Genomic DNA, 26625 nt, shown 5'->3' with positions numbered 1-26625 from the left:
GGGCCCCACCTGCCACACGGAGAGCCCCACAAGCCAGGGAACTGCCACCAACAAAGCATGGCGAGCCTGGAATGTGGAGGGCAGCCCACAGGGCACATCTGGCTAAGGAAGGAGGTGGATCAGAAAGAGCAGCTGCTGCCAGAGAGGAGGGGTCTCCTCTCCACATCCCCCTCCTAGTCCTGCCATGTCCCCAAGTGTGCTGAGTTGGGGGTCTGGCAAAGTGAATGGTCCCAAAGCAGTTGGGGGTCAGGTACCAGTGCAGTTAACTCTTTATTCAAAGGAACCAAAACAGCTCAGACCCAGTGATCCCAGCAACTTTCCCCAGCAGGTCTTGCCCCAATAAGGCAGTTGCAAGGACTGAGGACCCCCGCCTTCCCACAGCTGCCAAAGTCCCCTCCTCTCCAGAGTTTGTTTCAAGCAAGCGGAGACTGTGGCAGCTCTTCTGCCCTTTCCGTTTCTCTGCATGTTCTGGGAGACCAGCGGAGAGGGGAGCTGGTCGCAGCAGGAGGGAGGGACCCCCTGGACTCTTCAGCAGCCACTCTCCCCTCCTCTCCTGCCTCTGCTTCTGGACTGCCCTCTGCCACAGCCTCTTCCTGCTCACTAAGCCCTGTTCCCTCTTCAGCCTCCAACGCCTCCTGCTCCCAGTCGGCTCCCTCTGGCCAGGCATCCTTGTCCCACCACCAATTCCCGGGCTCTGAGCCTTCTTCCCCTGGGCGTTCCCCGGCTGGCGCCTCGCCCCACTCCTCTGCATCCAGCCGGTCCATGACACTGGGGAGCCCACACTCCTGCCCCTTCCTGGGCACCTGGCCCTGCTGCACTCACTGGAGGAAAGGACGCTCTCAATGAACTCCTGCTGGGTGATGCGCCCATCCTGGTCCCGGTCAATGCCCCGGAAGACGTCCAGGATGCGAGATTTCATCTGGCTGATCCACTGCATGTACCGCTTTCGCCAGACCGAGAAGTCAAAGTGGGCAAACTCCTCCAGCTGAGAGTGAGAAAGATAGGGCTGCTGGGATGGGGCCAGGCCCCCCGCTCCCCATCCATGTCCCCACCCATGGGAAGGCGGGGAGCAGCAGAGGGTGGGTCTGGCTGCAGCTGGATCCTGTCCAAAGGGGCCCATCTCACCCAGCTTCCCCCCCCATGAGGGGCCCCTAAGCAGCTGCCCAACCCAGGTGAGGCCAGGAGGGTGGGAGGCCTCTGACCCTGCAAGGGGCTTCAGGCTGGGGCTTAGGGTTCAAGGCGCTAGAGGGACCCCCTCATTTCTCCAGGGGCCCACATCAAGGGGTTCATCGGAGAGCACCCCCCAGACATCCGCCCTACTCAAGGCCCACCCTCGACTGCCCCTTTCTCTCCCGGCCACGCAGAGCCAGGACCGTGGGCTCCCCGCCGCCCCTCGTCCCAGTGCCCCCACCCCTTACCTCTCGCTGGCGCTGCTGGGCATTCTGGAGCCGGTACTGGCGGTCGAGGGCCAAGAGCCAGAGCTGCTGCCAGCGCTGCACCAGCCGGGCCAGGAGGGGGCTCTGGGGCGCCAGGTCCTCGAGGGGCACAGGCCGAGCCCTGGGGGAGAGCTTCCTGGCGCTGCGCCGCCCTGCAAGAGAGGAGTGTGCCTGGCGGTGGAGCAGTGACCCCTCCCAGCCCCCAAATTCTCTTCCTCCCTCTCTTCCATCCAGTGGAGCTGAGTGTTGGAAGACTCAGGGAACATAAAAGGAAGGACTTCTTCACACTGCAGAAAGCAGCAATGGCCACCACCTTGGATGCCTTGAAAAGAGCACTGGGCCAATTTGTGGAGGAGGCAGCATGCAGGCCTCTTTCCAGGGACACCCATTGGCTTTGAGGGAGGGGCACTTACGGGAAGGCAGCTTGCGGGAGCCAGGGGCCATCCCCCCCACCTCAGGGGCTGTCTTGCGCTTGCAGCTCTTGGTGACCCTCTCCACATCTGGCTGCTTGTGGGTCAGCTCCTCCATGAACACCTGGGGGGGGAGAACGAGAGAGGGGAGGGAAAGGGCAGCTGCTCCTCCCTGCAAGGTGGGGCCACGGGGAGGCTGGTTCCACATCCAGCTGCCTCAGTTCTTTGTGTCTCGCTCCTGCAGGAGTGGGGGTGGGGTTAGCCCCCTCCCCCTGAGATGGTGGGGAAATCTACAGTCCAAGTGACAATTGCATTTGCCATATGAGCCTCAAAGAGTTCCTGTATTCCTAGAGAAGACAGGTCTGTGTGACGTCACACACCCTACACTCTGTGGCAGGAAATGGGACAAAGGATTTCCGTCTTTTCCGCTTCCTCTTTGCCTCAGTCTCCCTCTTCCCTCAAGCAAGTGACGTGAGCAGCCGCACACACCTGGGCTCATTTCGGAAACAGATTTTGCATTTTGTAACTAAGACGTATTTTATCTGCTACCTACTTCAAAGTATTTGCTGCCTGCATTGAAATGTAAGTAAACCTTTTTGTTTGCACTAAAATGTGTGGGTCATTCTTCACAGCGGAGACAGAGGGGAAAGGTAGGCAGACCACAAATATATTGGGATAAAAGGTATAATCGACTAATTCCTAGCTTCCAGTAAGTGGCAAAAGAGTTTTTACTCTGCCAAAAAAGGGCTTCACAACCTGTTTACTCTCATTCTTCTCACCCACACATGGGACAGGAGGTTTAAATTTTAATTTGCCAGGCTCATCCTCATTCCATCTCCCTCAGGGATTCCCAGCCAGTGATGCCCACAGGCACCCAAGGCCACAAAGCCAAGGTGGGCCAGTTACCCCATGCTGGGCGCTGAGCTCCTCCAGCTGCTCCGCATCCTCAGGGAGGGGCTCCTCGTCCCGGAGGCTCAGGGCCTCCTCAGCGGCCGTGATCCAGTCCATGAGCCGCGCCACTTCCTCCCGCTCCGTGGCCAGAGAGGCCGCCTGCACCTGCAGCCGCTCCTCCTGCTGCTGGGCCCAGCTCAGCACCTGCGGGACACAGAGGGGCTGGCGCCAGGGGGTCCCGGGGCAGGCAGGAGGGGGACTGGCACTCAGCCCGGGCCTGCCTCCCTTAGCCTCCCCTCTCCTCCCCTGCTGGTCCCACAAGCGTGGGAGGTGGCACAGTGCAAGCCAGGCCCCCTTTTAGGGAGGTTTTGAAGAGACACCCCCTGCCCCCCAGCAGCTGGGACTGGTTGCATGTCCGTAGCCCCAAGGCTGCGTCTTTCTGCCCCAATTCAGTGCTGCGGCTGGAGGCTGCCATTCCTCCTCTACCCTTGTCTCATTCATTCATTGCTTTTGACTGGCACCGTTTTCTCCCAGGAGCGGAAGGTGAACTACCATGGTTCCACCCCCCCCCGCCAACATTTAATTCTCACAATGACCCTGTGAGGCAGGTAAGGGAGAGAGAGGGCTATGCACTGTCCCCCAAGGTCACACCCAGTGACAGCTTAATGACCAAGGGGGAGAATTTGAGCCCTGGTCTCTCCCAGGTCCTAGTCTGACACCCCCTCTGCCCTCGCCCTGCGGGCACCACCCTCACCTCCTCGAAGCGACTCCTGGCCACGGTGACCCACGACCGGATGGTGATGACGGAGTCCGGGTGGGAGGTGCTGAGGATCTCCTCCCCCAGGGAGCTGATGCACTCCAGCTGCAGTTGCTGGCATTGGAGGCTCTGCCTCAGATCCTGCAAGCAGAGGGGAGGGGCACTCAGCGCCAGCCAGCCAGCGGGCGGGTGGGTGGGTGCAGCCTGGCACAGGCTCCTCCTCTGGGCAGGGAGGGATGGGGCCTGTTTCTGCGGGAGGCTCTGCAGCCAAATCACAGATGGAATGATGGCTGGAGAGTCACAAACAGGGAACTCTGTGATGTCAAATCCTCTAAACCTTTGTAGTGGGAAGGAGAACAATGGAAACTTAATCTCTGCTTCTTCCTGGCGCTACACATTCTTTTATCTATCTGCAATGGGAGAAGACGTTTCTTTGCTCTCTCCATTTTGAACCAGACTATGGGTTTTTTTGTAGCATTTAAGGATTATTGCCTGCCTGATTTTCATCACTGTACCCGTAGAATCCTGGCAAGACTTTGATGTGAGTAAATGTATTTTCTTATTTATTAAACAGTCTAAGGGTGATTTCTTTGCTAAGAGGGAAACATAAAACAGGGAGAAAATAATCCAAATCTGCCTAAAGCATCCTTGGGTAACATAATTGTTCTAGAAGGTTATGCAGCCTTGTCCCAACAGCTTCTAGAGATAAACTGTGCACGGACAGTGCTGAAATAGATGTTTGCTTTCTCAAGAGGAAGGAGTGTTACTACTAATAAATATTCCCTCCTATTCATCTAATTCCATCCAAGGAAAAGGGGTGGGGAAGGGGCTGTCTCCCCCCCCCCCCAGGGCTGCCCACCTCCAGCTGGCTCTGGCACTCCTGCACAGCCGCCTCCTCTGACGGGGGGGCACCAAACCTGATGGACTTCTCCAGCTCCGTCAGGCGCCCCAGGAAGGAGTTCACCAGGGCATGGAACTCCTCGGCCTGGAATGAAGAAGAGGATGGCATCACAGCGGGGAGACCCATCTGGGCAGGGCTGGTGCCCCCCCCCAAGGAAAAGCTCCTCCAGCCCCACCCAGCCCCCATGCCTGCATAGAGGAGTGGGTGTCCCAGCAAAGGCAGGGGTGCCTGGGGGCAGGTGGAGAAGCAACGGGGGAGCCATTGGGAGCAGCCAGAATGGTGACTGGCAGAGAAGGGATAAGGGTCGCTTTCCTCCCCACCCCCTTCCCCAAAAGATCCTGGGGGGGCTTCCCAGGCCTGACCAGGGGGAGGACTCTGAAGCTGCGGCTTCTCCAGTACCCCTCCCTCAGTGGCCCCTTCTTAGCGCTTTACATCTGAGGGTCCTGAGAACCAATTCTCCCACAAAACCAATGCCCAGTTCATTCTCAGCTGTAGCTTTGTTTTTCTCAAATTTCTGTGTTTCTGCTTTGTTTTGTCAACAAAAAAACCTTCCCTGCCATGCAAGTGCCTACCAGCCTCTGAGACTCTGCGGATCCTGGCCCTCCCTGAGCCTTCGATCCTGGCTGGTCTGAACCAGAGGCCGGCCGGAGAGCGATTGGGCTGCTTGAGCAAGACGGAGCCCCAGGGAGGCAGAGACCTCGCCTTGCCCAGAATCCTTTGCCCGGTCTCACAACACCAAGAGCTCCTTCCCTCCCTGCTCTTGAAAGGTGGCTAAGCGAGAGCAGCTCTGAGCCAGCAGCCCACACCCTCCAGAGTAAGGGGGCTTGGTGTGGGCCCAGGTAGCCTGCTCCTGGCCTTGGGGAACAACCCAGCCCACGCCAAGCAGCCTGGGCCTGAGACAGCAGCCCAGGACCCACTTTGCCCATCTCCTGCCCTCCTGCCATGGCTTCGTGGCTCACCAGAGCCCCCCTCGTGCTCCTCTTGCCCCCCTCAGCTCGCCCCACTTGCCTGCCGCAGGGCAGCCTCCAGCCGGTCCTGCTTGGAGACGGAGAGTTGGCAGACGATCTCCCAGCGGTGGCTGAGCTCTTCCACCTGGCTCTGGAGCCACTGGGAGTCTCCGGCGCCACCGCTGCTGCTGCTGCGCATCAGATCCCGCAGGGAGCGCCTCAGCGCCTTGATGCAACTGGCTCTCTGGCCCAGCTCCTTCTGGAAGACCTGCGGAGGGAGTGTGGGGCAGGCACATCCAGCGGCTGCTCCTGGACACGCAAGCCCACCACCCCACCAAGGGGTCTAGGCATGCCTGTGCCCCCAGCCCAAAGTGGAGCGACTCCGCTGCAGACCCCCCACAGACCTTGTGCTTGTCCATGAGGGCACTGACCAGGTCCCTGTCCCCACCCACGGGGGTCTCCTCGGCCAGCTGGGGCTCAGCCTGGTACAGCCAGTCCATGAGGGTCTGCAGGGCATCTGTGAAGCGGCCTGAGAAGAGCAAACCTTCCTCCAGCTTGCGCTGCCTGGAAAGGAGAAAGGCGGCCCAAGGTCAAGGGGCCAGCGGATTCTGGCCAGTGGGAAGGGGGTGGATGAGGGGGAGACCCCCCACCACTTTCCATGCAGAAGGCCTCAGGTTCCATTTCCAATGGGAGCAGCTCCATGTAGGGCTTGGAGAGACCCCAGACTCAAAACCTGGAGAGCTAAGGCTGCCTGCCAGCGCCAACAACACTGAGCGAGATGAACCAGTCATCTAACATGGGAGGTTTGATCAGCAGCCCAATCACAAATGCATGATTGCAGGAGATTCACAAGAAGGGGACCTCTAAAGTTTGTGGTGGGAGAGAGAACAACAGAGAATGTAATCTTCCTGTCACAGCTCACTCTTCTTCTTACCTGCGATGGGGTAGGATATCAGCAAGCTCTCCACCAGACAAAGAACACCATTTAGAATTGGACTGTGGACTTTCATAACTTTTAAGGATCATTGTCTGCCTGATTTTCATCACTGTAAGCGTTGAACCTGGCAAGGCTTTTGATGTGAGTAAAGCTTGTGTTTTCTCCTTTACTAAACCGTGTGAAAGTGATTTCTTTGTTTAGAGGGGAACACAAAACAAGGAGAAGATAATCCAAGTCTGCCTAAAGCATCCTTGGCCATCATAACTGCTCCTCTGTCTGGCCCAAAGCCCCACCTCCACCCCCAAATGCATACCCACCTCTCAGCCGCCCGGCCACAGATGGCCTCCCACTGGCCCCTCAGCTCCCCCAGCATCTCCTCCAGGGTTTGGGTGTCGTCAGGCAGCAGGGCCTTCTCCCGGAGAAGGCGCCCACTCCGCAAGGTGGCCTCGTAGACCGGGCGCTTGGCACGCAGCCCCTTCTGGAACTCCTGCAGGGGGGGGCAAGGGAGGGCAAAGGGCCCAGTCAGGAGAGCAGGGAGGGACACAGAGCACACCCCTCCTTGAAAAAGACCCCTTGTTGCTCCTTGAAATGCCAATGGGAAGGTAACTCCTTGACCAGGAGAGTAGATATGGCTTCATGAGTCCACTCCTGCGAGGTGGACCACAACTGCTCCCAAGGACCCAAGTTGGGGCCAAGGTGGGTTTTGACATGAGTCCGGCCAGGCTCCCTTCCCGCTCCTGACTAGGCCTGGGCAGTGTATCACTATATCGCCCAGGACAGGTCTGAGGGGCAGACCGTGATGGTGGCTTCACTCAGCGGTATATCGTGGGTGAAAGCGCCACCGCTCTTGATTCCTTTCCAGTGGCCGCTGGTGGCAGAGTGGCAGCAGTTTCACCAGTGATATACAGTGGTACCTCGGGTTACAGACGCTTCAGGTTACAGACTCTGCTAACCCAGAAATAGTGCTTCAGGTTAAGAGCTTTGCTTCAGGATAAGAACAGAAATCGTGCTCCGGCGGTGCAGCGGCAGCAGGAGGCCCCATTAGCTAAAGTGGTGCTTCAGGTTAAGAACAGTTTCAGGTTAAGAACGGACTTCCAGAACGAATTAAGTACTTAACCCAAGGTGCCACTGTACTGCTGAGTGAAGCCGCCATCCCACTCTGCCCTCATCCTGGCACAAGCAGGCTGCACCCGGGAGGCGCCAATATAGCTTGTTCCTCCCTCTGCTTCTTTAAGCCGCTTGGCGGAGGAGCGCATGGCTGCCCTTGTCTCAGCCAGGCAGTTTGAAGGAGCCTCCAAACTGCCAATGGCTTGCATGAGCTGGCGGCCGGGTGGGGGCTCCATAAAACGGCTCTGCTGAGGGGCGCACGGTTGCTGCTCCTGTCAGCCAAGCAGTTAACGGAGCCTCCAGCCCATCGCTGTACTGCGTGAGCCAGCAGGGGGGCGGGGGCTCCGTAAAAGTCCTCCTGCCCTCAGCTGAGGGAGCCCCCATGCTTCTCCAGCTCACTGGCAAACCAGAGAAGCATCGGAGCTCCCTTAGCGGGGAGGCAGGAAGCTTCATGCGCCCCAGCTGAGCACCCCCAATCCGTCTGCTGCTCGTGTGCAAGCCAAAGAAGCATTGGGGGCCCCTTAGCTGGGGAGTGCAGAGCTGCTTCCTCCCTGGCGTGGTGAGGACCCCAACGCCTCACAGTGCCATGGTGGGAAGCAGAGTCTTGAACAACGCAATGTATCGCCAGGTCACAGTGTTTGAAAACCTGACATCGCCCAGCCCTCCTCCCGACATGAGCCCAGGACGCCGGGCAAGGGGAACCACCTGCCTGGCCCAGCAGGCAATGATTTAGCCCTTGGTGTGGGGCAGCCATGATGCACAGCCGCCACCCTGGCCTAAATTTTGTAGCCAAAAGGGGAGAGGCAACGAGCGTCTGGCTGGGCAGAGAAGGGGGGGGGCAGCCCAAGACCTGGGGAATCAAGCAGAGGTTGGGGGGGGGCTACCTGCCAGGGAAGCTTTATAAGCAGGGATATGTGTGCGACTCTAAAGTGAGCCAAAAAGTCACAAAAGGGGGCAGGATGGGGGCAGAACAGGGTGTTTGCAGGCTTTTCCAATCATATTGAAAAATGGGTGATGAGATTTCATGCAAGTTCACAATGACCCGGAATGCAACCCTGCACAGACGGGGAGCTGCCAGTAGTTGTGATTCCTGCACTGCAGGGGGTTGGCCTAGATGACCCTTAGGGGTCCCTCCCAACTCTGTGGTCAGGAGGATCCAGAGAGGCCTCCAAGGGACACACACATACACACACCCCGCGCTCACCTTGTGTTCCTCCAGGAGGCTCTTGATCTCTTCCTGGCTCACGGCAGCATTGCTGGTCCCCTCCAGGTCTGGCTCCACCTCATCCAGCCAGTCCAGGAGCAGCTGCCAAGACTCGCTGAACTGCAGGCCAGGGGGGAGGGGGCTGCGGTCAAGTCCCCCTCACGCACCCCCCCCCCGGAGCCCACCCTCCCGCCCGCCTGCATCTCAGCAGCGCCCGGGCTGGGGCTTCCCCCCCTCTGCCCCCCAAGAGAGACAGGAGGCTCCCCAAAGGGTGCCATACCTGCTTGGTGCGCTTGCGTGCCTCCTCCAGCTGGCCCCCCCTCTCGCCCACATGCTGCACCACCTTGGCCAGCCGCTCCTTGGCGCTCAGCACCAGGCTGTGGATGAGGCCGCAGTCCTGCTTCCGGCTGAAGCCCTTCATGCGCCTGGCCACCGCCTCCAGGCCGGCCAGCTTCTCGCTCTGCGCCTGGGTCTCCTTGGCCAGGGCCTGCGGGGGGAGGAGGGAGGGGGCAAGTGGGGCAGCTGAGCACCCTGGCCCTGCGCCCAGAGGAGAGGGCGCCTCCCACCCGGACTGCCCGCCCCGGGGTCTCAGGCCACGGCCGCTGGGCAGCTCACCTTCTGCTCCTGGATCTGGCTGGTGACGGTTTCCAGGACGTAGCTGGGAGGGGGCAGCCCCGCCAGGGCCTCTTCCGTCCTCCCCACCCACTGCAGCAGCTCCTGGGCCGTGGAGTGGAACTCGGTGCTGACCGTCAGCCCTTCGCTGAGCTGCTCCTGGGGGCGAGGACTAGTTGCTCAAGGAAACATTCCACAAGTTCTGCCCGACTCTATACTTTTACGTGGCTTTTTATGTATTGTGGCTTGCCGTTATTTATCCCTACCTTAGGAATGGTTTATCATAATTGTTGAGAGCGAATTTCTGTTTAATTATTATTTGCTGCTATTTATTATTATAATTATTATAATTAGCAATAATCGCGCCTCAGATTAACCTCATTGGCTACAATACTGCCACTGCACAAAGCTTATTTGCTGCTATTTTGAGAGTGAATGTAATTGTGTTCCAATGGATTGCTGAATGTTACTTTATTAGATGCACGCTGTTTAGTTTAAAGCCACATTTTTTTATTATGACTTTCTTTCATTGGATCAGATTGTTACAGGACATGTGATCTTTGTTGCATATTTTGTTTTTTCCCCTGCTGGTACACAGCCTCGTGTGTAGCAATGTATTATTTATTAAATTTCTATGCCCCCCCCTTAACTGAGGATCACAAGGCAGTTTGCAATACAAAAACACAAAAATGCAGACCAGAGCAACAAACAAAAACAATACCCCTCCCCCAGTTCAAAAGGCCATAGACTGTTCGATTTGACGCAGCGGTTCTCCACCTGTGGGTCCCCAGATGTTGTTGGACTACAACTCCCATCATCCCTGAGCTCTGGCCTTGCTAGCTAGGGGTGATGGGAGTTGTAGTTCAACAACATCTGGGGACCCACAGGTGGAGAAAGGCTGAATTAGAGAAAGGCTTGGGCGAAGAGGAATGTTTTTGCCTGGCACCTAAAGACAGGCAATGAAGGGGCCAGGCGAGCCCCCTGGGAGAGCATCCCACAAGCGGGGGGGGGGGGTCACTGCCGAAAAGGCCCCTTCTCCTGTTGCCACCCTACAGACCTCAAGCAGAGGAACACACGAAGAATCATAGAATCATAGAATCATAGAATCATAGAGTTGGAAGAGACCACAAGGGCCATCGAGTCCAACCCCCTGCCAAGCAGGAAACACCATCAGAGCACTCCTGACATATGGTTGTCAAGCCTCTGCTTAAAGACCTCCAAAGTAGGAGACTCCACCACACTCCTTGGCAGCAAATTCCACCGTCGAACAGCTCTTACTGTCAGGAAGTTCTTCCTAATGTTTAGGTGGAATCTTCTTTCTTGTAGTTTGGCTCCATTGCTCCGTGTCCGCTTCTCTGGAGCAGCAGAAAACAACCTTTCTCCCTCCTCTATGTGACATCCTTTTATATATTTGAACATAGCTATCATATCACCCCTTAACCTCCTCTTCTCCAGGCTAAACATGCCCAGCTCCCTTAGCCGTTCCTCATAAGGCATCGTTTCCAGGCCTTTGACTATTTTGGTTGCCCTCCTCTGGACACGTTCCAGTTTGTCAGTGTCCTTCTTGAATTGTGGTGCCCAGAACTGGACACAGTACTCCAGGTGTGGTCTGACCAGAGCAGAATACAGTGGCACTATTACTTCCCTTGATCTAGATGCTATACTCCTATTGATGCAGCCCAGAATTGCATTGGCTTTTTTAGCTGCCGCGTCACACTGTTGGCTCATGTCAAGTTTGTGGTCAACCAAGACTCCTAGATCATTTTCACATGTACTGCTCTCAAGCCAGGTATCACCCATCTTGTATTTGTGCCTCTCATTTTTTTTGCCCAAGTGCAATACTTTACATTTCTCCCTGTTAAAATTCATCTTGTTTATTTTTGCCCAGTTCTCTAATCTGTCAAGGTCATTTTGAAGTGTGATCCTGTCCTCTGGGGTGTTAGCCACCCCTCCCAGTTTGGTGTCATCTGCAAATTTGATCAGGATGCCCTTGAGTCCATCATCCAAGTCGTTGATAAAGATGTTGAATAAGACCGGGCCCAAGACAGAACCCTGTGGCACCCCACTAGTCACTCTTCTCCAGGATGAAGAGGAACCATTGATGAGCACCCTTTGGGTTCGGTCAGTCAGCCAGTTACAAATCCACTGAGTGGTAGCATAGTCAAGACCGCATTTTACCAGCTTCTTTACAAGAATATCATGGGGCACCTTGTCAAATGCCTTGCTGAAATCAAGGTAGGCTACATCCACTGCGTTCCCTTCATCTACCAGGCTTGTAATTCTGTCAAAAAACGAGATCAGGTTAGTCTGACATGACTTATTTTTCAGAAATCCATGCTGACTATTGGTGATCACAGCATTCCTTTGTAGGTGTTCACAGACTGTTTGCTTAATGATCTGCTCCAGAATCTTCCCTGCTATTGATGTCAGACTGACTGGGCGGTAACTATTTGGGTCCTCTCTTTTCCCCTTTTTGAAAATAGGGACAACATTTGCCCTCCTCCAGTCTGCCGGGACTTCGCCTGTTCTCCAGGAATTCTCAAAGATGACTGCCAGTGGTTCTGAGATCACATCTGCCAGTTCTTTTAATACTCTTGGATGCAGTTCATCTGGCCCTGGAGACTTGAATACATCTAAACTAGCCAAATATTCTTGTACTATCTCCTTAGTTATTCTGGGCTGTGTTTCCTTTGCTGAATCATTTGCTCCAAATTCTTCAGGTCGGGCATTGTTTTCTTTATCGGAGAAGACTGAGGCAAAGAAGGCATTGAGTAGTTCAGCCCTTTCTGTGTCCCCTGTTTGCATTTCACCATCTTCTCCTCTGAGTGACCCCATTGTTTCTTTGTTCTTCCTTTTGCTACGAACATACCCATAAAAGCCTTTTTTGTTGCTTTTAACCTCTCTAGCAAGCCTGAGTTCATTCTGTGCTTTAGCTTTTCTGACTTTGTGTCTACACGTGCTGGCTATTTGTTTGAATTCCTCTTTGGTGGTTTCCCCCCTTTTCCATTTTTTGTACACATCCTTTTTTAATCTTAATTCAGTTAAAAGTTCTTTAGATAGCCACCCTGGCTTCTTTAGGCACCTTCCATGTTTCCGTCTCATTGGTATTGCCTGACGTTGTGCTTTTAGTATCTCCCTCTTAACAAACTCCCAGCCATCATGAACTCCCTTTCCTTTTAGTATTGTTGTCCATGGGATCTCACCCAGCACTTCCCTAAGTTTTATGAAGTCGGCTTTCTTAAAGTCAAGAAATTGAGTCCTAGTATGCTTGGCTGCTCCTTTCCGCTGTATAGTAAACTTCAGAAGAGCATGATCACTCGCGCCTAATGATCCTTCCACTTCTACCCCACTAACCAGGTCATCAACATTGGTTAGGACCAGATCTAAAATGGCTGTTCCTCTTGTTGCTTCTCCCACTTTCTGGACAATGAAGTTGTCTGCAAGGCCAGTGAGGAATCTGTTTGACCTTATGCTCTTGGCTGAGTTTGACGTCCAACAAATATCCGGGTAATTGAAGTCCCCCATTACTACTATCTCCCTTCCTTTTGCATGCTTGGCCATCTGTTCCAGGAAGGCATCATCTATGTCCTCCGTTTGGCTTGGGGATCTATAGTAAACTCCCACAATGAGGTCTCTGTTATTCTTCTCTCCCTTAATTTTGACCCAAATACTCTCACTTTGGCTTTGAGGATCTAAATCTTGGATCTCTTCACAGGTATACACATCCCTGACATATAACGCCACTCCTCCTCCTTTCTTGTCTGGTCTGTTTCTCTGAAATAGATTGTATCCCCCCATTATTACATTCCAATCGTGGGACTTATCCCACCAGGTTTCAGTGATGCCTATTATGTCATATTTAGTTTGCTGTACCAAGAGCTCAAGCTCATCTTGTTTATTTCCCATGCTTTGCGCATTAGTGTACAGACATTGAAGTCCATTAATCATTCCCCCGTGTCTCTTATTTAAGGATTTTTTCCTCCCACCACTAGGTCCACGTGCTGTTTGCTCCATTTGGTCTATGACATTTGGATGATCATCTTCATTAATTGATAGACTCCTACCTTCAGGAGCACTGTCTCCCTCCCCCACATTAGTCAGTTTAAAGCCCTCCTGATGAGGTTTCTAAGATTTTTGGCAAAAACATTTCTCCCAACCGTTGTGAGATGCAGCCCATCACTTGCCAGAAGTCCATCTTCAAGAAACTGCAGTCCGTGATCTAAGAATCCAAACCGTTCCTGTTTACACCATTTGCGAAGCCAGCTGTTCACTTCCACTATTTTCCCCTCTCTCCCTGGGCCACGTCGTTCAACTGGGAGGACAGATGAGATGACAATTTGTGCATTTAGTTGCTTCAATTTCCTGCCGAGAGCCTCGTAGTCTCTTTTGATCTTCTGGAGGCTATTGCTTGCAGTGTCATTGGTTCCCACATGAACCAAGAGGAAGGGGTATTTGTCATTGGGTTTTATGATTCCTTGCAGTCGTTCAGTTACATCTTGGATCTTAGCCCCGGGGAGACAGCACACTTCCCGAGACATCTTGTCAGGCCCACAGATCACTGCTTCTGTTCCCCTCAGTAGGGAATCCCCTATCACCACTACATGCCTCCTCTTGGGTTTGGTCGGGGTTCTTTCGTGAGCTGTCCATTCCAAGGTCGCCTGCACATTCCCTGAGGACTGACTTTGCTGCTCGTCTTCATATACCTGATCGACTGTAATGAGGGAGAGATCCTCAAATGGAGTCTGCTCTTCGTCTTCCATGCTAGGGGAGAGGACCTCAAAGCGATTGTGTATTTCTAAGCAATCAGAGTGAACCCTGGGCCTCCTACTTCTTTGAGTCACGTTTCTCCATATATCTGGCTCCTGTGTTGGTGAACTAGACTCCTCAGGGGAGTCCCCTGTCTCCTCCTTGGTGGAGACGGTGTGCTCTGTTGCTTCCAAGAAGAGCTCCAGCTCTCTAATTCTTTGGAGCGTAGCTACACGTTCCTCCAGTTGCTGGACTTTGTCTTTTAAGAGGGCAATCAACATGCAATTGCTGCAGGTAAAGCTGCCTGCAACCTTTGGCAAGATGGCAAACATTGCGCAGGAATCGCAGGCGACTGCAGCTGTTCCCTCCCCTTCCATCTTGAGATCGTGTCGTTGGGGTTGGCTACAGAGGTCCTCCATCATAAAAAGCTTGAAGACAGGACAAATACACAAAAAAACCACCTAGATCTCCCCTAACAACGTTTGAGACTAGCTCCCCTAAATCTAAAAGATGGATTTAACTGCGCGCGCCACTAGGCGCGCGCCGCTGCCCTGCAAACTCTGATAAGCTCCTCCCACAGCTAATCCCCTGCCTCAACAGAAACCCTGCCCCCTCTGACCTTTACACAGGGAAAACAGCTAATCAGCCACCAAGAAACACACACACACAAGAAAACCCTTTTTGCTCCTTCTTCAACTGCTGCCCTGCAAACTCTGATAAGCTCCTCCCACAGCTAATCCCCTGCCTCAACAGAAACCCTGCCCCCTCTGACCTTTACACAGGGAAAACAGCTAATCAGCCACCAAGAAACACACACACACAAGAAAACCCTTTTTGCTCCTTCTTCAACTGCTGCCCTGCAAACTCTGATAAGCTCCTCCCACAGCTAATCCCCTGCCTCAACAGAAACCCTGCCCCCTCTGACCTTTACACAGGGAAAACAGCTAATCAGCCACAAGGAAACACACAGACACAAGAAAACCCTTTTTGCTCCTTCTTCAACTGCTGCCCTGCAAACTCTGATAAGCTCCTCCCACAGCTAATCCCCTGCCTCAACAGAAACCCTGCCCCCTCTGACCTTTACACAGGGAAAACAGCTAATCAGCCACAAGGAAACACACACACACAAGAAAACCCTTTTTGCTCCTTCTTCAACTGCTGCCCTGCAAACTCTGATAAGCTCCTCCCACAGCTAATCCCCTGCCTCAACAGAAACCCTGCCCCCTCTGACCTTTACACAGGGAAAACAGCTAATCAGCCACAAGGAAACACACACACACAAGAAAACCCTTTTTGCTCCTTCTTCAACTGCTGCCCTGCAAACTCTGATAAGCTCCTCCCACAGCTAATCCCCTGCCTCAACAGAAACCCTGCCCCCTCTGACCTTTACACAGGGAAAACAGCTAATCAGCCACCAAGAAACACACACACACAAGAAAACCCTTTTTGCTCCTTCTTCAACTGCTGCCCTGCAAACTCTGATAAGCTCCTCCCACAGCTAATCCCCTGCCTCAACAGAAACCCTGCCCCCTCTGACCTTTACACAGGGAAAACAGCTAATCAGCCACCAAGAAACACACACACACAAGAAAACCCTTTTTGCTCCTTCTTCAACTGCTTCCCTGCAAACTCTGAAGAAGGGCCTCCAATGATGACTGCAGGGTCAGGATCGGTTCATGTGGGAAGAGGTGGTCCTTGAGGAACTGCGGCCTTTGGCCACTTAAAGCTTTAGAGGTCAAAACCAGCAAACTGAATTTGGCCCAATTTGAAAGGCAGCATACAAATTAAAAGAGTATTGCAACAAAATCCAGGAGCCGACCAGCCCTGGGCCTCATCCCAGCGCCACTCACCTTCCGCTCCTGCACCAGGCTGGCAACGCTGCCCCACTTCTGCTCCAGGATGCTCAGGCTGTGCTCCATACTGGAAGCCCGCGGGGGGTGGCTGGTGGCCAGCAGGCGCTGGAGCTGCTCCCGGACGCTGTGGTACGTCTGCTGCTTGGACTCCATCTCTCGGCACAACTCCTGCCAGAAGAGAAGGGCAGATGTGAGGGGCTGGGCGTGTGGGGCGTGTGTGGGGGGGGTGAGTATCTGCGGTGGCAGGGCAGGAGACCACAAGGAAAAGGGATGAAAAGGTGCAACTGCCTTGTTCCTGTGAAATATATGTGCTTTACTCTGCTAAATAGGCTTTGCAAGCCACTTACTCTTTGCATTTCTCCCACACACCTGTAATAGGAGGTTTAAATTGTAATATACAGATTTAACTCTCAATCCATCTCCTACATAATGTTTGATGTTTAACTGTGTTTCTATATACGCTGTAAACCGTCCAGAGTGGCTGGGGAAACCCAGTCAGATAGGCGGAATTTAAATAAATAGTAGTGGTAGTATCACAGACGGGACTCACCAGATGTGCTGCCAGCTTGTCCTTGGTGGTCTCTGGGTGATCCCAGCCGGGCTTGGAGAAAAAGAGCTGGAGCTCCACGTGTTCCAGCCACCGGAGAAGCTCTGTGATCTCCAGGGTCAGATCCTGCACCTGCAGGCGGAAGAAGCCCTGAGCAAGCCAAGCTGAGCCCCTCAGATGGTGGTTCTCCCGTCACAGAGCCTGTGGCTTCCTTCTTGGAGGAAGACTCCAGACCCCGCTAGGTGGCCCTTTGGAAAGGCAGAGTCCCCACAGCCCAGTGATGGGGAGACTGGGGGGTTCCCCTTTCCCCTGTGTCTCCCTTAGGGGATTTGGGATGACACCCCCCCCCAAAAAAAACAGCAGAGGGTAAAGGTAAAGGAACCCCTGACCATCAGGTCCAGTCGCAGATGACTCTGGGGTTGCGGCGCTCATCTCGCTTTATTGACCGAGGGAGCTGGCGTACAGCTTCCAGGTCATGTGGCCAGCATGACTAAGCCGCTTCTGGCGAACCAGAACAGCGCATGGAAATGCCGTTGACCTTCCCGCCGGAGTGGTACCTATTTATCTACTTGCACTTTGACGTGCTTTCGAACAGCTAAGTTGGCAGGAGCAGGGACCGAACAACAGGAGCTCACCCCGTGGAGGGGATTTGAACTGCTGACCTTCTGATCGGCAAGTCCTAGGCTCTGTGGTTTAACCCACAGTGCCACCCAGAGGGTAGGGAAACACAAACACAGAAATAGACCACCATCGCCACATTTCTCCCCCAAAGCCCCCATTCCTGGAGGGCGGGTGCAAAGAGAGCTCTAGGCATCCTGCATCCTGCCCCCTCCCCTGTGGAACTACCTGGCTGAGGTTGTTCTCCAACTCCAGCTGCCGACTCTCCGTCTCGCCCAGGAGGAAGTCCCAGCGCTGGCCCAGCTGCTGGAGGCTGCCCTGGAGCCCCTCCACTGGGTCCCCTGCCCCAGAGAGCACCAGGGCCTCCCCGGCCTCCCTCACAGACTGGACGGTCCGGGTGCGAGAGACGACATCGTTCCGCAGCACCTGCCCGGGTGAAGAAGGCCGGCTCAGTGGGCTTTGCCCAGGAAGGTGTCAGGGACCCGTGGCCCCTCCCTCGCTTCCCCTGCCCCCCTCCTGACCTTGTGCTTTGCCAGCTCAATCTCACAGCTCTGGAGGTCCAGGCTGAGGGCGGTGGGGGCCTCCAGCTGCTCTGTGGTGCGAAGGAGCCACTGCAGGAGCTCCTCCAGCTGGTTCTGGAACTGACCCAGACCCAGGAGGGCGGCTTCCAGGCGATGCTGAGGAGGAGACGAGAGAGGGGCAGGGCAGCCGCCATCAGGGGCAGAGGCTGGCCTGGGCTTGGCACAGGTTGCCCTTGGTCAGGAGCAGAGGGGAAAGATCGACAGCCAAGCTGCACACCAGAGAGAAAGGAAAGCCGTTCCCCACTGGGCCACTGCTCAATTTCTCAGACCCAGACCTGACCAAGCAAAGGGGCAACTCCACCCACCAGCCACAGGAGGTTTCTCTCCTGAAATGCTCTCTCGGCCCCTGGGCACCCTAGTCCAGCCGTCACACTGGCCACCTGTCGTTCTCACCTGCCGCTTCACAATTTCCTCCTCCAACCAGTTCAAGCGGTCGCGGAAGCTGCAGAGAGCGCTGGGGGCCCCCTTGATGTTGGCCCCCCTGGGGCTCACAGGGTGCCGCAGGCTTTCTACATCCACCTTGACCTGGTATAGCTCTTGCTTGAAATCCTGGGGGGGGGGAGGAGGGGACAGAGCAATTTATTTATTTCTGCTCTCCTCCAGAGATCAATCTCCATTTTGAACTGGACTATGAATATTTGTAACACTTAAGGGTTATTGCATGTCTGATTTCCATAACTGAAACTGATGACCCCTGGCAAGAAGTTGATGTGAGTAGACATTGTATTTTCTTGTTTACTTAACAGTCTGGTTCCTTTGCTAAGAGGGAAACGTAAAACAGGGAGATGATAATCAAAGTCTGCCTAAAGCATCCTTGGATATCATTGTTCTAGAAGGTGAGGCAGCCTTGTCCTAATAGCTTCTAGAGATAAGTTGCACATGGAAGGTGATTAAGAAGGCAGCTGAAATAGATATTTGCCTTTTCACACAAGAAGAGGAAGGTTAATGAATAAATAATATATCCTCTCCTACTCATCTACATCCATTCAAGAGAACCGTCCCGGGTGGTCCCTGGGCACTTGCCCAGCACATCTTTTGCAGCAGCATCAGGTGAGAAAGGGATGATCGGTCCAGGTCTCCGCACTGGCCAGGGATGGATTTTCCTTCTAGTCCTGAATCACTCTCTGGTTAAAAGGGGGAGCTCATGGAGTGCAGGGAAGGGTTCCACTGCCTGCCCCACTGTACACCCTGCCCCATAGCTACTGTTGCAAGCATATAAGGAATACCTGTTGCCCATTCAAAATGTGTTCAAGAATCAACAGACGCAGCAGTGGAGAAAAAGAAAGCAAGATTTATTGCTGAGCAATCAAGACCCAGTGGAATATTTTCCAGAGCCTGGATACCTGAGCCCCTAGGGCTTTGGCTTTATATACCTGATTACAAACAGCATTAAGCGTTACATATTCATATACTGCAGCAAAATCAAACCAATGAGCAGGGACAATAGCCCTTCCTATGCCCACGTAAAGAAGACTTCTGCTTTTCCCATATATGTGCATAAGAAATCACCAACGGCCTTTGCCCTAACTTTCATCAATAAAGAGGAAAAGAAACCTCTTTGGCAGCTGAAGACCGAACACCCCCTTTCTGTTATCAGGCTAGAACATTACATTATGTGGCAGGCATTCGCCTTCCTGTTTCCCCATTTTTGGCCTAGCATGAGAAACAGTCTGGGGAATGTTCCCTATAGAAAAAATGCCAACACATCAAACTTATTGTTTCCTGCAAGCACAATAGCAGGGCAGAGAGAAACTCTGGACACCTGAGATTTTAGGCACTTCTAGCCTTAATGAAGCCTTAGTGATTTAAGCATCATTAGGATACATGGTTATATAGAAAACATGAAGGTAAAACTCTTCCAGGTGGCCTTGCCCCACTCCAACCACGGAGTCCAGAGCACACAGCCCACTCCTCCGCTTCTTCGGAGCATCTCCCTTACCTTGAGCTCTGAAAGCTGCCGCTTGACCAGCTCCAGGTCCCCCCCGACCAGAAACTCCTCTGCAATCTTCAACTCAGCCGCCTCCAGCCAGCTCAGGAGCCTCTAGGGAAGTGCGGAAAGGGGCGGGGGTCCCCAAGAGGAATAAGGTCTGGCAGCCACAGCAGAAGCAGCAGTGTGTGCATGAAGGTGCTCCAGGGCCAAGCAGAAGCCCCTCTGTGGGTGGCTGAGTCACCCCCAGGACACCTGCCTGGGCCAGGAGGGGTGGGAGCTGCTGCCTGCCAGAGACCGACTCTGCCTCGGTCTGTGGGAACAGCCCAGCCAGGGAGCCCGTTGACCTGACTCTTGGCCAGGGGAGAAGCTCATGGGGTGGGGGCCAAAGCCTTTGCCACAAAACAGCTATTTCAAAGACCAGCAAGGGGGGGGGGCAAAGGAAGGGGCTCAGGAATACTCTCCAGCTCACCCTATAAGGACCAGCAGCCACAGGTTGCTCCCTAAGGCTGTGGGTGTTTTTGTCCCAGGGGTCCACCGCATGGCCTGTGCCCAAGTCAGAGACCCTCCTCACCTCCATGGTCTGCTGGTAGTTGAGGGAGGCCTGCAGCTGCTCCTCCAGGCGGGTCTGGCGTTCGCCCCACACCTTGCTCAGGCTGTTCCAAGAAGAGTAGAGCTGCAGAGGAGGGAGAGAAATATTGGTGGGGGGGGGGTTAAGCTGCAGGGCATGGGGCGGCCAGCCCCTGTAGGCTCTTTCACATTCTGTGGGCCAACATCACACAGGGACCCCATGCCAGGCTGGCACTCTGTGCCCAAATGCATCCCCCCATAAAGGGCACCCACTTGTGCTTGTGCCCTGTGTGTTCGCACCCCTGGGGCACAATATGCCCCCCCCCAATCCCCTGGGATTTGGTACAGAGGCGGCTGTAGATTTTACAGCCAAATGACAAGTGCATGTTTTGGTAGACAAGCACAGGGCAAGTACACAGAGAGTTCTTAAACTTCCTAGAGAGGACCCTCTGCGTGTAACGGGCTCTTTTGCCTCCTCTGGGTGGGAATTCTGTAACAAAGGAGTTAATTCCTTACTCTTCCTTCCACCTCTCTCTCTCTCTCTCTCTCTCTCTCTCTCTCTCTCTCCTAAGCAGATGTGTGTCTGGGGGCTCCAGACATCCTATTGTGAGACTATCAACTTTCTTTTACACACAACTCCTCATTTGCATGGGGGCTACGTTCCAAGGCACCACACACTTACATGTAACTGCATATAATCAGAACACCCATCGGAACACCCATTGAAAAAGCCTGCAAACACCCCATTCTGCCCCTTTTCGTGACATTTTTTGTGACGTTTGAGGATCACTTTTGGGTTCAGCGCAATGCACATATATGTGGTCATGTCCATATTTGTGTAAATGGGGAGTTGCCTGTATTGTAACTTAGAAGTATTTTTCGGCATACTACTTTGCTGTATTTGCTGCCTGCATTGAAATGTAAGTAAAAAAAAAAAATTCTGTTTAGCTTACTAAAAAGGTGTGGTTCATAACGTGCAATGGGGTTGAAGAGGGGAAGGACTGCAGACCACCAATAAAAGGGGATTCCTAATTCCTAAGTTTTAGTAAGCTGTAAAATATATAATGGTTCTTACTTTGCTAAAAAGGCCCACAGCCTGCTTACCTTTTGTATTTCTCCCACACATGTGGGACAGGAGGTTTTAATTCTAATCTACAGATTTAATCCTCAACCCATCTCCTACAGCGGCTACCACATGTCCAGCTCAGCTTTGCTCTCTCATCCATCCAGGCTGCTCTTGGCAGCCCTTCTAGAGTGCACAGGGTCAGTTCTTGCTGGGGGGAAGCTGCCAGTCAGTGCACGCAACACAGAGGGAAATGGACCAGTGGGCTGGCTCAGGAGGAGGAAGCTTTCTATGTGCCTAGGCCAACACTGGGGCAATGGGGCTGCCCCTTGGCAAATGGCCCACACTGCCCGTACCCTGTGGGGTTTCCCTGCCTTAGATAGGTCCCTCCCCAGCTCACATCATCTAGGCTCTTGGTGACGTCCGGTTTGTCCAGATCTCCACAGGACGACATCAGCTCCATGCCCAGGACGCCCAGGGAGTCCAGCTCGCTCTGCAGGGAGTCAATCTCTTCTCGCAGGGCCTGGAGGGAGAATGGGAGACGGGGTCAAGGTCCCACCTCTGAAACCAGACCCAGGAGGCCTCCTCGCACACAGAAGCTGCAGCATGACGGGGGCTGGGAGCCGGACGCAGGGCAAACGGGGCAGGTGGGCGGGGGCCACGGGAATGCCTCCCCTGCCAGCAGTTCCCAGGATCCCTCAGGGAGAAGCAGCCTGGTGGTTGCTGAGCAATGTCCTGGTACCTGCATGGCCCCGAGCCTGGCCTGGATGGCCCTGGGGTCCGAGGCAGCCTCCTCCGGCTCCAGCACCACCTGCTGGATGTCTCCCAGGGTGGCGGCCAGCTCCGAGAGGCCCTGCCAGAAGCGGTCGGCCAGCACCAGCAGCCCCTGCAGCCACTCCTCCCTCTCCTCGCTCTGCTCCCAAAGCGCCTTCCACTGGCTCAGCAGCTGCTCCACACGCTCCTGGATCCCTGTGCGCAGGAAGGGGGGGGAAGGCCAAAAGAGAGGGGTCCTGGGGGCGGGCTCAGCAGGAAACCGGCCTCCCCCACCCCAAACGGGAGAGGGACTCATGCCCTCTAGGCCACCCAGATTTGTGACCCACAGCGATCCTGCAGTGCTCCTCTAAATGTGAGCGGTGGGTCTCTGGGGAGCAGGAAGGAGGCTCTGGCCAGCCCCACAGCAATGGGGCCAGCTGCTTGGAAGAGGGGTTTCTGCGCCTGGCGCTGGGGAAGGGGCCGTGCCTACCTCTGTTTCCGCTCGCCTGCATGGTGGCCAGCAGCTCAGCCCCCTGCCCGCGGAGGGTCTCCAGAGCCACTCCCAGCTTCTCCAGCTCCGCCAGCCGGAGGCCGTTCTCCCGGATCTGCTCCCGGAGCCAGGCGGAGTCTCCCCGCACCGCAGGGGGGTCCCTGGTGCGGCTCTGCAGCCTCTCCAAGCTCTCCACCATCAGCTCCATGCGCTCAGACAGCTGCAAGCAGGGGCACAGCAGAGGGTTGGCCCAGCCCCACAGCACACAGCCGGCTGGCCTCCCACTGACCCACCCAGAGTGGGTACTGGGCCCCCAAGTCTGGGCCGTGCACAGTTGGAAGGGAGCCGGCAGGCAGCATCTGAGGCTCTGGGGAAACTGAGGCACATGAGTGGGAGAGCCCTGCAGGAGTTGGACCCTGCAGCACCTTCAGCCCCAGAGCACTCGTGGGTCTCCAGGGGGGGTCAATGCCTGTGGTCCTTGTTGCTGAAAATGGGTCCACTCTAATGTCCCAACGGGAGTCACAGCATTGGCCTGGCTGTAGCAGCCTCAGCCAGCCTCTCTGGGCCTCATCCAGCCCAGACTAGAGATGCTGGTTGATGGCATCTCCCTGCCATGAAGAGATGCCAGGCCTGGCTCCCCCGTGGGGGGGGGTGTGTCCCTCCAAGCACACCATGGAGGCGGACGAAGGCGGTGAAGCCATCCAAGTCATCTCACGATTTGCTGCCCAAATAACTCACTTGTCCATTTACACTGGACTGAGATTGTGCCTAGTACATCTCACCCTGTGGGTTTTTTAGCTTAGGGGGAAACCCTTTGTATCTGCATTGCTTCAGAAGTATAATGTGACCTAAGCTAGCCAGGGGGGAGGAGAGGTGACGGTGTCAGACTGGGACAGAGCAGGGTTCGAATCCTCCCACCTGGCCACGAAGCCCCACTGTGGACCCCTTGGGGTGGAAAGGCAACAAACAAACGAATAACTTTCACAGCTCAGCTTCCTGGGTTTGGGTGCTCACTTGGCCGGAGATGGACGTTGCTGCTGTGTGAGGCCAGAGGTGCCGGCCAGTCAGGAGCAGCAGGGAAGTGGCTGGCCCAGGTCTGTTCTCCCCCCCCCCACCGCTGCCATGCCTGTGTTAGGACATAGTTCCATTCCACCTTTAGAATAGGCATGTGGAGTTGTTGTATGTCACATGTCTGTTTACTTCCAGCACAGTTTGCTGGGAACTTCCGTTGTATATAGCTTTTCCCTGTGCTATTTGCTTGGACACGAAGGGAAGAAGACATGTTTTTTCCTTTGTCCTGCTGCTGAATAAATGCTTGTAAATATGCTTACATATGCCTCTGTCCGCTACTTCTGTTGCAAAGAGTTCTTATCTCTGCTAGCTTGCGTACTCAGTCTCTAAAGGTCTCTGAGGCTTGAGTCGCAGTTTTGATGCTGTTCCGAGAACCAGAGTTTGCCCGGCTGCTGGCCGGTGGGCTGGAGCCAGCTGGGGGCCTGCCAATTGCCCCCGTCTCCCAGGACGCATCCTAACAGCCTGCTGCCCCAGAGACCGTCCGGCTGCTCACCTGGCTGTATCGCGGGATGGCCTCCTCCAGCACAGCCGCCGCCTGGCGGACCCTTTCCCGGATGCTTCCGTACTGCTCCTCCGCCGCCTGCCAGCCCTGCTGGAAGGGGGCAGCCTCCGGCGGACTGAGCTCGGCCAGCTGCCCCGACAGCCGTTGCAGCTTGGACATCAGGGGCTTGTGCTCTGCAATGGCCTCTCGGAGACCCTGGCCGGGCCGGGAGAGAGAAGCAGGTGAGGACCCTCGGCCTCCCCTGGCACCCTCAGCCCCCCTCCAGTCTCCCTCAAACCCCCCCTCACCTGCAGCAGCTCCTGGTGCTCCCGGAAGGCCTCGCAACTGATGCCGTCGGGGGAGAACTGCCCCACTGCCCGCTGTGTCTCCTCCAGCCATGGGCACAGCTCCTCACGGGCCTCAGCGAACTGCGCCAGCAGAGACTGGGCACGCTCCAGGCGCAGGGTGCAGGCCAGGCTCTGGCGCAGGAGGTGCTCCGAGCGCTCCTGCAGGGGCCGGACCGAGGGCTGTGGGGCACACGAGGCGTCAAGGGGGGTCAGATTGGAGGGCAGGGAGGGCACCCCCACCTGGGGCATGGCCAGTCCTTTCTCAGAACAGGCTCTGCAGCCCTGTTGATGGGGGGGGGGGGTGACAGGGACCTGCCAGCCAGAGGGTGCAGCTCTTGTGCCCCTGGGGGAAGAGAAAAAGGCCCCCACCCAAGTGGACTTTGCAGGCCTCTTAGCCAGGCCTCTATTTTTAAGCCAAAGGGCAAGTATCAAAAATCTTTGGATTTTAGGTGCTCTAAAAAGGTGCTCTGCAGACAAACTGGAACCGGCTCCCAACTTGCCTCCCTTGATGGAGTTGCGTTGGAAGGCAAGCAGAAGGGTTGGAGCCCCTCCACTGACACCCAGTGGCTGAAAGGGGTATTGCGCGTCAAGAGAGCCTCCCCCTCCCCCCCCCACTGGCCTCACCTGGAGCTGCTGCTGCACTTCTGGGGGGCAGAGGCTGAGCAGTGGGTCAGCGATGGCCACCAGCCGTTCCACGAGGCCGTGGTGGTGCAAGATCTCCGCCGACAGGAGCTGGGAGGTGGGGAGAGTCACCATCAGGACTGGGCCTCGCGAAGCCCCTTTGCCAGGGCAGGGTTGCCCCCAGAGTGGCCCTGGGGAGAGCAGGGGGGTCCTTGGCCCCTGGCAGAGCTCCTGTGTGCAGGGCAGGCCTCTCCCTCCCCCTGCACGCCATCCCCAGCGGAGGTGCCCTGGCTGGCCGCTGCTGGTGAGACCCCTTCTTCTTCTTTGGCGTGCCTTCGTAGCCGAGTAAGATTGTCTTCCAATAACATGGTTTTAACAGTGAGTCCGTAAGAGACTGTGGAGGCCAATTTTGGATCCACACATCCTTCCACAGTGGGAGTTGATCACGGTGTGGATTTGCCAAGCGTGCCTTCCTCTTAGCACATTTCTCCCTTGCATCCTGAGTTCAAATGTCTTCAAAACCCATGGACACCGTTGGTAAAGGCTGTTCTCCAACTGGAGCGCTCGCAGGCAAATGTTTCCCAATTGTTGGTGTTTGTACTACATTTTTAAAGATTTGCCTTGAGACAGTCTTTAAACCTCTTTTGTTGAGACACCAAGCCCTGAGCGGCTGCCACATGGGGGCGGAGGGCTTGGCTGTTAGACCCCTCCCCACCCCCTGACTCTCTAGTCAGCTGGGGGCCACGGGGAGGAAGGGAAGAAGGGAGAATCTATGGGGAGGAGGGGGAGGAGCCTGTTTGGGGCATGAGGAGCTCAGTCCCTCCAGTGCTCCACTGGCCTGCTCAGCTCCCAAGGCCAGAGGCATTGTGGCAACACCCTAGGGGCTGGCCCCATGGAGAGGCACCCAAGGGTGCCCCTGCAGGACTGGGCTGCCCCAGGGCTCCACCTGCTGCTCCCAGCCAACCCTCCCTCCCTCCCTCTCCCCAAACACCCACCTTCAGATCGGCCAGCTGCCGCTGGATGGCCTCTGCTTCCAGGTGCACCTGGCCCAGCGCCTCCAGGTGTGTGCTCAGGTGGGACACCTTGTCCATCTCGGAGCCCAGCACCTGCTCAAACTGAGACAGAAGAGAGGCTCTTCGGAATCAGGGCGCAGACAGAGGGCAAGAAGACCCAAGGTGGTTCCCTTCTCTGCCCACAGTGGGGGTTTTCACAGCCTAGAAGTTGCTGGGTGAGACGTGTCCTTCTTCTCTTCCAGAAGTCCTTCTCCTCGAAGGAAGATCTGGCAGCTCAGCAGCAGAGAGTGGGGGGCAAGTCAGGTGTCCCCTGAGGAAGCTCTCCTGGCCTGCCCCAAATATCTTGCCTTAAGGCAACAGGCCCTCTGTGCCCGTGACCTCCTCACATGGCATTGCAGGGTCAACTCTGCAGTTCTGTGACTCCTTCCCTGAAGTGCCCATTACCTTCTCTCTGTCTGTAGCACTGAGCTGGCGGGTCCCGTCATCGTCACCCCCCCGCAGGCCCCCCGGTGGTGCCAGCTCCTTCTCCAAGCGCTCCAGCCAGAGGGCCAGATCCTCCTCGGTGGGGCCCAGCCGGCAGGAGGCCTCCAGGGTCTGCTCCAGGCGGTGCAGGATGGCAGCGCTGCTCTGGCCCACCAGGAGGAACCTCATTCGCAGGGAGTCCATCTTCTCCTGGGCCAGATGGGCTTCCTCTCCTGGGGGAGGACAGCAGCACCGGCTCATTCCCAGGAGCTGCACCCCC

The 26625-nt window shown here is 55.5% G+C and overlaps 1 protein-coding gene across 2 annotated transcripts in view; it reads right to left on the bottom strand.

The window, feature by feature from the left end:
- LOC309539351 (microtubule-actin cross-linking factor 1, isoforms 6/7-like) overlaps nt 1-26575 on the bottom strand; it is a 29535-nt gene extending 2960 nt beyond the window's left edge. Inside the window, exons 1-27 of one of the 2 annotated variants that reach the window (XM_082235437.1) lie at nt 26328-26575; nt 25866-25985; nt 24874-24981; nt 24211-24429; nt 23915-24118; nt 22351-22570; nt 21850-22076; nt 21508-21630; nt 20049-20150; nt 19487-19588; nt 17941-18096; nt 17488-17643; nt 17195-17392; nt 16352-16480; nt 15799-15969; nt 9206-9361; nt 8871-9077; nt 8591-8710; nt 6597-6766; nt 5747-5906; nt 5404-5610; nt 4354-4479; nt 3492-3635; nt 2753-2941; nt 1850-1970; nt 1419-1588; nt 823-985 (exon numbers count right to left, since the gene is read on the bottom strand). In XM_082235437.1, coding sequence (XP_082091563.1) covers nt 823-985; nt 1419-1588; nt 1850-1970; nt 2753-2941; nt 3492-3635; nt 4354-4479; nt 5404-5610; nt 5747-5906; nt 6597-6766; nt 8591-8710; nt 8871-9077; nt 9206-9361; nt 15799-15969; nt 16352-16480; nt 17195-17392; nt 17488-17643; nt 17941-18096; nt 19487-19588; nt 20049-20150; nt 21508-21630; nt 21850-22076; nt 22351-22570; nt 23915-24118; nt 24211-24429; nt 24874-24981; nt 25866-25985; nt 26328-26549 — 4390 coding nt within the window. In that variant the 5' untranslated portion in view covers nt 26550-26575. Of the gene's footprint in view, nt 1-822; nt 986-1418; nt 1589-1849; nt 1971-2752; nt 2942-3491; nt 3636-4353; nt 4480-5403; nt 5611-5746; nt 5907-6596; nt 6767-8590; nt 8711-8870; nt 9078-9205; nt 9362-15798; nt 15970-16351; nt 16481-17194; nt 17393-17487; nt 17644-17940; nt 18097-19486; nt 19589-20048; nt 20151-21507; nt 21631-21849; nt 22077-22350; nt 22571-23088; nt 23181-23914; nt 24119-24210; nt 24430-24873; nt 24982-25865; nt 25986-26327 lie in introns of those variants that run through there. The other variant, XM_082235438.1, reaches the window with a different exon arrangement.
- Nucleotides 26576-26625: the final 50 nt, after the last annotated feature.

Source organism: Podarcis vaucheri, assembly GCF_965113315.1.
Source record: "Podarcis vaucheri genome assembly, chromosome: 8".
In the NCBI taxonomy this organism is placed as follows: Eukaryota; Metazoa; Chordata; class Lepidosauria; order Squamata; family Lacertidae; genus Podarcis; species Podarcis vaucheri.
Note: the sequence above shows the minus strand (reverse complement) of the source record. Positions and strands in the feature narration are given on the sequence as shown.